We start from the raw sequence: 12,287 nt of genomic DNA on the forward strand, positions 1-12,287 counted from the left end.
AGATGTTATCCAGAAATCAGGTGACTCCGAACAACACAAACATGTTCAGGAAGGGCTGCGAGAGGCACGGGGACCCATGGAGCAGCACCGGGGCCTCCGCTGCCTCCCCTCTGCCAGAGCTATTGCAGAAAAAAAGACAGCGAACAGAACGTTGGAATTAAGGGACTTTTTATTTTAGTGTTCCACAAAACCAAGGGCATTTAAAAACAAACAGTACCCGTGATAAAAGCAGACAGTATAAACAGGGACAAGTTCCTTCAGGTCCTTCAGTAATCAAACAATAAGACGCACTCGATTCTTAGGCCCCTTAAAACCAAGGCGAGCACCCCTAACACCAGAGAAAGGCTGCGAATAGGATTGCTGATCAGAGATGGAGGTCCAGGTTTGGGCCAAGCTCTCACAGCTGCGGAATGGAAGCGGCTCATCCAGGAGCGCTGCCTGCAGCAGCACCTGTCACCACAGGACACAACCCACACTGCAAAGGCCGCACACCTTGATGGGCAAAGTGGCAACCGGCAAAGGGCCGTACAAGTTTTAAGGCTTCGTCTCTAAGGAGACTTATTAGCATACGTCACCACTTTGCTTGTGTGCAGAACCTCGGGATACACACCCTTGCCAAAAGGAATGCACACAACCCGCTGTCAAAGCTTCGTGAAATCCAAACTGCAAGAGCAAAACGCACAGCATCACAGAGAGCTCAGCAGCCAGAGACACAGCAGTGCCCTCACTGCTGAAATGAGAACCGTAAAGCCACGGCAGGCCTTCCTCAGCCTGCGTCCAGTGATGGCTACCAACCACAGCACCCATGATTTGGAATTGTAACGTTGCTCGAAGGCACTACTGGTTTTTCTGACTCTCTCAGCCAGAAAAATCAGAAAGGTGTGGAATAAAGTCCGGAAGCCAAGTTTATCCATGAGGTATCGGCAACTTCTTCCCAGAGATCCACAGGGAGGAAGCAGAGCGCTCCTTCATCCCGCTCGCTATTTCAAGGCATGAGAAGCAGCTTTGATTTTTTTCTTTGATTTCTCCAATGAACGCGTACCCCTCTAGGATAATATATCAAACTACTTTTCACTACAAAAATACAGTATTTCTGTGAGAAGTCTCCAGTAATTTTTAGTGTTTTATGAAAATAGTAAGATTATTAAGACTACGAAGAGGTTATTAATCAATCCCTCAATAAAGTGCTTTGCTGTAGGAAAACTGTGTTAGAAACTCCTTCCTTGCAGGCTATGGCAGGAGTGACCTAATTAACAGATTACCTCGACTGCTGAAGGTGGGAGCACTCACTTTGTTCCTCTGCCACCCACTCTTTTGGTATTTCAGCTTTCTTCCAAAGCATTCACAGACCCTGGTAAACCTAAGAGCTGCAAAGGAATCCGGTTTGTTGATCTTTGCCAAGAGATCACCACAAAATAAAAAAAAAAGAGGCAGGTTTAACTTTCAGTGCAGAAAGCCTGGAGTTGTGGCTGCTTCATAGCACAGTGCTGCTGCTTTCTGCTTGAGGCGACGGGGAGAACGCCCCTGTCTCTACTGAGCTGCAAAGAAGCCACAAATTAAGGAACATCTGATTGTCTTGCAAAACCGGCAACATAAAATTCTCGTTCCTTTCTGAGCTCAAGTCACAAAGAACACAACCAGACCTGAGTGCTGGCATTCTGACTGCTCCCACCCCAAGGGGAGAGCGGAATTTGGTTCCTTTTGTAGCTGTATATAACATATACTGACTATAAAAAAGAGATGAGTTTTTAAGCCTGATTGCCCTTGAAGGTTGCTCCAAGGTAAGCTCCAAAATTCAAGGCACTTAGATTTAATAAACTGCAGTGGTATAACACCAAAATTGTCACAGAACTTCCGTGCAGCAAGAGACACAGGCCATGCATGTGTACAGTGAAATCCACACCAGTTCAGGAATAGTGGGCAGAATCCAGGTGTACCTTTGTCTTCCCATTTGGAGCAACCTTCAAAGCAGGAATGTGAAGCCCAGAGGAGAACAGCTTCCAACATAACGTACCATTGCTACTCCTTATTCCTACGGTGGACAAATGTCCCATGACATCTGTGTCTCCTTCATGAAAAAACCCTGCCAACCTTCCCCTGGGAGAACTGCTTTGCTTATATTGTGTCATTCATTTAGCTTTGCTTCTTCCTTTCCAATCTGAGGTTTAATTTGCACTCCGTTTTAGGGCATTAATTGCTTTTAAAATACAGCCCATGCAGCCCTGTTCTGAAGCATACATCTTTGGGCTCCTCCAGTGTAGCTGTCAAAAGATAAACATAAAAGCAATCAAATTCTCAAGCTCTATTGTACAAGATTTTATATTGCACTACAACTTCAGATGTGGACAGATGAGTAACTGAGCTACCAAAGCTGCTAAAAAACAAACCGATGAAAAAAAATCTTCATAAAAGGATCAGGATTGCCTTGCTGGCAAGGAAAACACAAAAAAAAAACCAACAAACCCTTCATCCTTCCTATCGCAATCAGACTTTGGATGAGATGCCTGAACAAATCTTCCCAAATAATGGAAAAAGGCCAATAAATAAATATGGTAAATGACTACTCCTGGGCTCCATATACAAGACCTGATGTAACCACTACTCCAACTGATGGCTGCTCAAGCCAGAATCAATCAGGAAAGAGCTCATGGTCTGCAGGCAGCACAGCAGCACCACCTACTTCACGTTGTCTCCTTATTAATCAAACCCTGCTGGCAGGATCTCAGTCTTCTGTTGGACATCCAAGGAGCTCTCACATCTTTCCAGCTTTTCTGTTTCCAGAAGTTGAAACACGAAGAATGTTTGGGGTTTCTTCCATGACTCTGACAAGCAAGTTATCGATGTAGTCTTCAAGCTCACGCACCTGGAGATCCTTCTTGGTGATTGTGTCCTTCTGTTTCAGGACCAGCTGGATCAGCTCATCATGCGTGAGCTGAGCATAAACGTAGGCAGGATCTGAAGGATTGTATTTCTGCAAAAGAAAGGCAGGGTCATCACAGACACGCAGGCATTGCAGGCAGGATCTGAATGCTCTCTGGGAGCTGGTTTGGAGTTCAGGCACCAACAAACTGCTCTGCATGGGCCATCTGCCGACACACAGCTGCTCTCCAGAAGTGTTACCACGCTTCCCACCTTTGCAGAGGTAAGTTCAATCTAAATGGCATTTTGGAACGCTGCTCACTGAAGCTTTATGAATGCGCAGACCCAAAGCATGCCAAAAACCCGGGAGCTCAAATTCAGGTTAAACAGCACAGACTCTCACACGGGCCTCAGGCATTTCACTCCTCTTCAGATTACCACCACGAACACACATCGCAACAGCTTCTCCGAAAACTCTGCCTTTAACTCTTAAAATTGACAAATACTTCAACGTGACAGTTGATACCATTTAAATACAACATTTGCTTCTTCTCCACTTGTACCAGAAGGAGGCACTGCAGGATTAGCTTCAGAGGTCTCCTGAGACCAAGATTATGCAAAAAAATAACCCACACTAAATCTGAGTGGTTATGCAAGCTGCACAGCGACGCTTTTAGGAAGCAGAGGATATTAATACAGCACATTACAAGGCAGCAGCACCCTGAGGATACCTTTTCCCCAGCCTCTCAGCTTTAAGATCCACAAGCTCACTTCAGGGTGAAAAGAAGCCTTGGAGACTAATCATGTTTGCGTATCAACAGTGACTAATTGGTCCAGTCTTTCCTGCTGATGCAAGTTATGCAGCCCCTGCACGTCACAAGCAGCACGAGGTACCAACCTGCTACTGCAGCTCTGAGCATTCCACTCGCCTCTGGGGAGTCGGGCAGCAGCCCTCCATCCCCTCCACTCAGAAACCCCTGTGCCAACAGGAGGCTCCGATGCTGTTACTGATGAGTTGCAAGAAAATAATAAAGAATGCCCCCGGCTCTGAGGAAGGACAAAAGAAAATTTCACATTCCCCACGGTCTGAGCACAAGCACAGTTCTTCTGTATGGGATACGTGATAGGAGACATAATCCTAAGCAAAGCATGGAAGTTGAGTTTGAAGTGCTGCTCTCCACCCTACCTTTATGTTCATCTCGAGCAGCTTCTCATTCATAGCACTGATGACATTCAGGTCTTTGCTTTGGGACTTATTTGCTGTGGAATTCATTGGCTTCACAGGATGAAGTCTGTAACGTTACAAAAGGCTCGTGTTATTCAAGCAGTACACGTGCTACTGGCACTACACAGATCTTCAGTGTAAAAACAAATACAGCAAAAAAACGGGGAAAATTCCTACTCTGCACTTCCTCCCTCCCACTCCAGACATAAAAGATTTGACTTTGGGAAGGTAAGGAATCTCTGCCTCAGCTACAGGCCTTTGTAAGTGTACTCCAGTTCTTTCTGCTGTCTTTATTGACGTAAGGCATTGGAGATAAAGAAGCAGTAACAAGGGAAATATATCCTGAACAATGTCACAAAGGAAAAGCAAGGTCAGTCCACACGAGAAGGCAGCAATACCAGCAGTTATTCTCATCTTTTGTGCACCAGTACACGAGTTTTTAATGAGAGCGTATTTGTGGTTCTTGCAAAATATCAAGTGCTTCTACTATCCTGGGACACACACATAGTGCAACCTATCTGATGTGATTTTGTGCCATAATGTCAAGAGGGGTTTTCTTTAATTGCTCAGGATTCACGGTGCTGGTTGTAACAGAGCAAGAAAAGGCCAGGCTCACATAAAGGCACAGCTCACACCAACCAGCACTGAGATACCTTCCATGCAGTTCCCATGTTCTCTCACCTGTGCTTAGGAGACATGGTTTCACCACTCTGCTGAGTTTGGTTAGGGTATGTTTCAGAGGGTGAAACCCATGCCTGAAGAAGCTTCTTCTTGCCAGAATTTCCTGCTTTATCTGCGAAGCCCTCTGCTGCTGGCTTTTTCGGAGACTCTGCTCTCTGACTTGGGGTGTCAGAGGAGAGGGAGCGAAAGGAGGAGCAGGGCTGGGAAGAACACGACAGGGAGGAAGAGGAAACAGAAGGCTCAAAGAAGTCACTCTCTGCACGCTCCTCAACACCAGAACTTATTACACCTTTCTCAAAACAACGACTGTGCTCACTGGAATGAGACGTCATCCCTGACTCAGGTGTCTGGTTACTGACTCCGTGACCCTGCCCTCCTGCAGGCAGCACAGGCAGAGCACTTCCTCCTCCTGCAGACAGAGTTACTGTGCCTGCAGCAGAGCTATCAGAGCTCTCCCTCTGGTTCTCATGCAAAGGCATTCTATCTACAGACTCCGAAACGTTCTGATCATCTGCAGCAACACCGTGGTTTTCCTGCCAGTCACCCTGCAGCTCATCATCAGAGCCTGCCTCGGGAATGGCAGGAAGGGCAGCCAGCCTCACGCCATGATCTCCAGCAACTGGGAGGGCAGACTTCAGATTTGTAAGAGAATCAAACAAATCCTCGTCCCCTTCCTTTTTCATGCGTCTGTCGCTGCTGTCAGCTCTGAGCTTTACTGGTGGAACGAGAGCTGTCACTGAGCCATTCTGAGGGAGGCACCCATGAGCACCTGGGGCTTTCTCATTCTGGAAGGGAAGGCCAGACGCAGGCCCCTCAGCCTCCTCTGAAGGCACATCACTTAACTCATCAGCCTGAGAAACCGGGGGGCACTTCTGCATTAGAGACAGCCGCGGTGCTGGCTGCGGTGTGACAGCCCCCTCCCCGCCAGCTCTCCCTGCAGCAGCTTCTTGAGGAGACCATGTGTGAGCTCCCAGGGCTGCTTTCACAGATCCCACTGGAGAAGATGACTCGTTTTTAGCGGGAGCTTCCTGAGGCTCTGATGTGGGTGAATGTTCCCCCCTCCTCTTTTCATTCAATACCCCCTGCTTCTCTTTGAGCTCGCTGTCAGAGGAGGGTGCCTGTTCAGCACCATTCTCTGGGAAGAGCACTAACTTGCTTCTGTTTAAAGAAGGGTCTACCTGCACCTGTGCAGAATCACACTGATTCTTTGGAGCCACACCAGGGTTGACAGGAGCAGTGCCAGGAGGGTTTGGTACAGCATTTATGTTACGAGTTAAAGCCACACTTGAAGAGCCCCCTGAAGCAGTGATAGCAGAGCAGCTCAGATCAGCAGCGAGTCCTGCTGAGGAATTGTCTTCATCACCAGGAAGGCCAGCAGGGGAAGAACCAGAGACAGCTGTGAGACCCGGCGCATCCGCTCCCCATCCAATCTTGGATACAAATGGATTATTGCCATTAAAATGACCACCAGAATGGAGAGAAGGTGCAGGCAGAGGAGATCCACCGCAGGAAGCACGCGCATCACAGCCTTCAGGACCCTGGCCCCATTCAGAAGCAAAAGGATTATTGCCACTAGTGAAGACCTGCCCTTTGGGAGCAGAGGCTGCAAAGCGATGGGATGAAGGGATGGCAGCATGGTCAGAACCCAGGGCTGGGGACACCCTGCCCCAGCTGGGGTTAAAGGGGTTCTTGCCGCTCAAAAGCTCTGCAGTGAAAGGAGAAGGAAGAGGTGCAGAAGTAAGGCCTGCAGAGTCTGGTCCTTTCTGTCCCGTTTTAGAAATGAAAGGATTGTTGTCACTACTGATGGGGTGCACAGACAGATAAGCAGGAAGGGAATCGGATGCAAGAGTAGGAAGAGTGGCTTTGGTTTCCTCCTCTGAAGACAGGCCCAGTCTGCAAAAGGGACAAAAAACTCGCAGGTCACTTGTGGAGCAACACGAGGCAGCAACAGACAAGCTTCAGCACCAGACTCCACTGCTGCCTGACACTGAGATAAATTACACGGCAAGAGAGCAGAGAGCCCATCTAAGAGACTCAAGTAAACATGCTTAAATGCTCCTCACAAACACCTGATTTATGTCAGAACGCTTCTGCTGCCATTTGCCAGATGACTGCCATGTCTGCTTTTTAAGCACTGTCTCAACTGCTGCATCCCAAGCACTTTCGTTAGTAAGACACTTCATGTGCAAGATGTTTAAAGAGGAAGAAGCACTGAAAATAGAGAGTTAGAGACAGGCAAAACATAGCCTTATTAGTGAGACAAATGTATTTACACACATATATATACATAGATACATATATATATGAAATCACACATACACAACTAGACATATGAAGGAGCAGAATTTCCGAAAAAGCCTTGAGTACAAATGCCACAGATGTACTTGATGTTGCTGTGAACAATGTCAAAAGCAGAAGGGCTCCAAGGTTAACTCTTCTGAAGAACACAGAAAATAACAGAAGGGAGAAGCAGAGATGTTAGAACTGATATTTCAGCCCTTGGATATGTTCCAAGCCACGCAGCTCTGACAGAAGAATGTTAGTTTCTGCTAAAGAGCCAGCAAGAAAACTTACCCCAGAATCTGAAAAGATGCTCGCACTCAGAGAACTGCTATTATGGAATCACTTATAGGTAATATCCCTATATCGACCTATTTTTCATATTGAATAATTAATCAAAATGATTGTGACCAATGCCTGGCTCAAAGCCCTCAGGAACCCCCCTCCCCCCACGTAGCACTGCTACAGCACGTCAAGCTCAGAAGTGCTGCTCTGTGGTAGGAAGCACCCTGGCTAAACCTACAAACCACTGCATGTCACTATTTGTATCAGCTTCTGAAGCAAAAGCCACTGACCTGGGTTTGACAGCTTTGGTCTTTGCTGGTGCAGCTGCTTTTTCAGGTTTCCGTTCTTCCTCGAACGGGTTGAGCGGTTGCTTACTTGTGAAGACTTCTGGGCGACTGCCTTCTGAAAGATTTCCTCTGCTTAAATCTGCTGGAGGTTCAAGACATTTGGCCTCTTGTTCACTTTTCTCTTCTGCAGCTTTGTCTTCCTCTTCCTTCTGAGTTCTGTCTGGGATGCTTTCAGCATCACCGGTTTTCGCTGCCTCCTTCTTTCCCGTGACCAGGGAAAGCAAGGCAGACTTTTTCTGGTCCGTTTTTTTGGTCTCTTTGGTAACCTCAACACTCACAGGAACACTGGTTTCCACGTACTCCTCACTGCTCAGCAACTTGTATGATGGCAAAGACATAGCTTTAAAGGTCTCCAAGGATGCAGACCCAGACAAAGCATTGCTGGGAGACGTTCTTCCCATCTCCTCAGGTCCTTTAGAAGACCTGGAAGCGAGGTTCTCTTCTGAAGCAAAGACCTGCTTCTTCCTGAAGTTGCGAGGAGAGGGGGAAGAAGCTGGAGTGCTGTCCTTCAGGGTGTTCTCTTCCATATAAACATGACTGCCATTGATACACAAACTGGACTTGGAAACTGGATCGCTTTTAGATTTAAGGCCACTAAATAAAGAGAGCCCTTCTTTCTTGGTGTTGCCAGCGGTCGGTTGGTTTAGTTGCCTGTTGTCCAAAGTTGCTGCTTTACGATGTTTAAATAAAGAAGGAGAGGACTTCTCATCTGGGGCAATTTCAAAGGCTCCTGGAAAAAAATAAATGGGGAGAAATTCAAGATTTCTCTGATGCTTGCTGTTAACAGCTCGTTAACTGATCACAGCAACAACACAAGTGTGACTTCACCAGCCACATCCTCAGGGTCTCTTATTGCTGTCAGCCCTCTGCACACTGAGCCTCTCAGCACCCACAACCACCAGATGATCACTGGGAACCACACCACTGCCATGTGCAGGCTTGGCTCACGGCTTCTAAGCCAGCCCAAGGCAAGCTTAGCTGAGAATGTCTGGTATCCTTCATACCTGGAGACGTGCCTGGTCAGGCTGGACAGGGCTCTGAGCACCTAATGGAGCTGTGGTGTCCCTGTTCATTGCAGGGGAGCTGGACCAGATGGCCTTTAAAGGCCCCTTCCAACTCCATGACTCTATGACTCCGAGCACAGCCCCGTGCACGCAGGGTGTGTACTCACGTTCTGAGGTTGGAGAGGTCTCCGAGTCCTCGTCGTCCCACTGCGGCTGGAAGTCGCTGGGCCTGAGCTTGACCTTCGCAGCCAAGGGCTGAGGGGTGGGCAGCACTGACATGGACTGTGAGAGGGAAGTCTTCTGCAGGCCAGGTTTGGAAAACAGCGTTTTGAACTTGGACTTCTTCTTTTCCTTCTCGGATGCCTCATCTTCGCTATCAGCCGGGGAGTGCGTGGTGCTGGGCACGATGGCCGAGGCTGTGTCAGAGAACCCGCTGCTCCGCTTCCCCTTCAGCTTGTCCTTCAGCTTGCCAAACGGGGAGCGGGGCTTGTCCTTCATGGACAGGTCGAACATGCTGGCCGTCATGTTGCTCCTCATGAACTGGATGTCCACCTCGATCTCCCCTCTCTCCTTTTCCTTCTTCCCTGGCTTGGAGCGCAGTTTGTACCACCTGCAAAAACAACGAGATTTCTTTTGTAAACGGGCTCTTGAGACACACCAACAGCTCAACGCGGGGCGTTGATGTTTTAAGAACGCAAAAAGCCCACAGCACAGAAAAAAAGCAAAACCTTTAATCTTACAGCGACGTCACCATCATATGACCCCAGAAACCACAGGGAAACACTTCTTATTGCGAAGAGAAAGTTACTCGTGAAACTTGTTATTAAACCCAAACAAAAAGACAACCCATGGAATCCACATGGGTCAGCTCTGCCACTTTTTTCCTGTACTTTCCTCAGGCTTCCCGAAATTCACAGATTAAGGCTTTGAAGCGGGTGCAAAAGGAGCTGCAGAGTGCTGACACTGTACCAGAAAGGTTACGCATGCCTCCCACACCCTCATACCTTTCATTCCAGCTCCTTTTCAGCAGCTAGCTTAATGCTTCTTAAGCAAAGGAACCCCTAATCAACATAGCAAGAGCAAAAACAAGCGTTACAGAACGTCTGGGACTTCCACTCAGCTCTGTGAGAGAGCAACTGGGTCAAAGCAGGAGATTTGCTACAGACAGACCCTGATCCCCTTCTGAAACACAGCACGGAATGGGAACGCTGTGCAAGCACTCAGGGAACCAAGCTGCAAACCCAGCGCCTGCTTGCCTCCACTGCACTTGCTCAAGCCCTGCTCGATATGCCCTCCTCAATGACATTCAAAGCACAGTAGTGCCAGCAAAGGGAAGTTATCAATGCTGCACGCCAGGGTATTTATTTATTTTGTGTCTATTGAGAGAGTTGCAGACGTCCTCCATCCCCTGAGCTGACAGGGAAGGACGCCTGGAGAACGCTGGCAAATGGAAACAGATGGACAGAACTCCATCGAGTTCACACCTCAAGTACTTTACGGTGCACTGGAAGCAATGGAGGAGAACAAGAAAAAGCAATTTGCTTTGGAGAAAAAAAAAAAAAAACAAAGCAGAAGAGCATAAGTGAAGGCTCCAGGAAGCTGGCACCTCCCTGGGCACCCTTCCATTCCCATGCTCGATCCCAGCGAAGCACGGGGCAGATTTTGTTCTGCATCGTGCAGTTTCTAGGAGCTACCCGCGTCCGCATAGGCAAAAAAAAAAAAAAGGTTTTTATTTTAGCTGCAAACAACTGGCACTGTCAGCCACTCCGAAACACAAGCAGCGTTTGGCAAGCGCCCAGGGCACAGCACGCAGCTTGTCTGCAGCAGCCCAGGCTGCACCTGCACGAGCTGCAGGCGGCTGCTGCGCCCGAGCGCTTCTCAGAGCCCCGTGGTGCAGCCCCTCCTGGGGCTGAGTTTTGTCCACGCCGTTTTCTGCATTTCTTCTCCTTTTTAGTAGCACGAGGAGCGGCGGAGTGCGAAGCAGCCCTTGGTGCTCCGTGCCATCGCAGCAGCGACGTGATGATGGAAGGAACAGGCTCCGAGCAGGAAATCGAGGGCAAATCAACGCTAATGATGGGGAATACTCTCAGTTTTCCCAGCAGCACCAGAGTTATGTTTTTCCACGCTTCTCCCTTGGTCCCAGCACAAAGAAAGGAGCCCACACCGCCTCGCCAACCTTCACTGGCTGCAGGCACATTGGGGCTCAGCATGTAAACACATTACAGCCTGACGCAGCCTCTAATGACAGCTACGTGGTAATTAGGACTTCACAAGCTTTGTTAACAAACATGACCCAGACCTAAGCATCGACCAAACCGGTGCGAACACCAGATCCGTGCAGGACAGCCGCAGGAGGAAGGTGACTCACCGCTGCTTCAGACCACAGCACAAAGAGCTGGTGCTGCCCCACGCTCCCGGGAGCCACCCCGGGGGTTTCAGGGCACTGCGGGAGTGTTTGTGTTCAAAGGTGCAAGCATGACACAGAGCTGGCACTGGCTATTAAAGGAGACACCTTCCTGCTCGGCGTCTAACAGGCAGCAGTGACATGAGCCCACAGAACACTGAATTATCCGCTCTTACACAAGATTAAGCGCTGCTAAGTATTCATTAAGAAAAATACACGAGCCCTGGCAGCACGGTGCCTCCGTTCCCCGCCTGAACAAGGAGATGTTGCAAACGCAGAGTTTCTTCAGACATCTTTGTCGTTCCCAGTGTGACCTGCCAGCGCTCCCACGTAAATATTTAAAGAGGGAAGCTGAGCTCCGGGCACCCAGCGATGCCGCAGTGGTGGGGGACAGAACCCCGCTGAGCTCCACGCCGTTGTGTCCCCACGGGGCACAGCGGCCCCGTTGCAGCCCAGGGGATGTCACCCAATCCCTGGGCCCCCGGGGTTGTGCCCTGATCATCCCCTCAGCCCCACGCTTCCCTCGGGTGATCCCGACAGCCCCACAGCGACCACCCCGCAGCTCCGTGCAGAGGACCCCCGGGATCACTCGAGTCCCTCCGAGGGCCCCCGTGCTCCGAGAGCCTCTCGGGGTCCCCCCACGTCCCCTCAGAGCCTTCCAAGGGTCCTCAGCGACCCCGGGAGCCCTCGAGGCGCTCCGCATCCCCCCCGGGCCGGCCCCCCCCGCACCTGCTGTGCCGCCGGCCGCCGTCCTCCCTCAGCGCCGCCAGATCGACCTCGGCGCGGCCCAGGAACTTGTCGAGGCCGACCAGGGCGCGGTGCAGCACGGTGAGGCGCAGGGCGGCGGGGCGGGACGGCGGCGGCAGCTCGAAGGTGGCCTCCTCCCGCCACACCGGGCGGCCCTGGCAGCGCTCGGCCACCGACGTGGAGAACTTGTCGCGGCCCAGCGCCATCACGGCGTACGCGTCGCTGCCGCCCTGCCCCTCGGCCGCCTTGGCCCGCAGCCCCCGCGCCTGCAGCACCGTCACCTGCACGTGGGTGGGCACCCAGCGCGGGGCCGGGGTCGGGCCCGCCGCCGACATGGCGGGCGGCGCGGATCGGTGCTGTGCGGTGCGGGGCGGCGCGGATCGGGGCTATACAATGCGGGGCAATCGGGAGCGGGGCGGAGCGGAGCGCCCCGGGTGCGGTGTGGGGCGTGCCGC

General features: G+C 50.5%; 1 protein-coding gene across 2 annotated transcripts; it reads right to left on the bottom strand.

Moving 5' to 3' along the window:
- Nucleotides 152-12,272, bottom strand: RAB11FIP1 (RAB11 family interacting protein 1). 2 transcript variants are annotated; one of them, XM_021374760.1, is made up of 6 exons: nt 11,815-12,272; nt 8,849-9,291; nt 7,621-8,407; nt 4,766-6,658; nt 4,046-4,151; nt 152-2,971 (listed from the first exon to the last, which is right to left on the bottom strand). In XM_021374760.1, the coding sequence occupies exons 1-6, from the start codon at nt 12,165-12,167 to the stop codon at nt 2,753-2,755; spliced, it is 3,801 nt and encodes a 1,266-aa protein (XP_021230435.1). In that variant the 5' UTR covers nt 12,168-12,272; the 3' UTR covers nt 152-2,752. The 2 variants fall into 2 exon arrangements, with proteins under 2 accessions (XP_021230435.1, XP_021230436.1); XM_021374761.1 differs by lacking the exon at nt 4,766-6,658 and having other exon boundaries at nt 2,753-2,971; nt 11,815-12,263.

Source organism: Numida meleagris, chromosome 21 (assembly GCF_002078875.1).
Source record: "Numida meleagris isolate 19003 breed g44 Domestic line chromosome 21, NumMel1.0, whole genome shotgun sequence".
NCBI lineage: Eukaryota > Metazoa > Chordata > Aves > Galliformes > Numididae > Numida > Numida meleagris.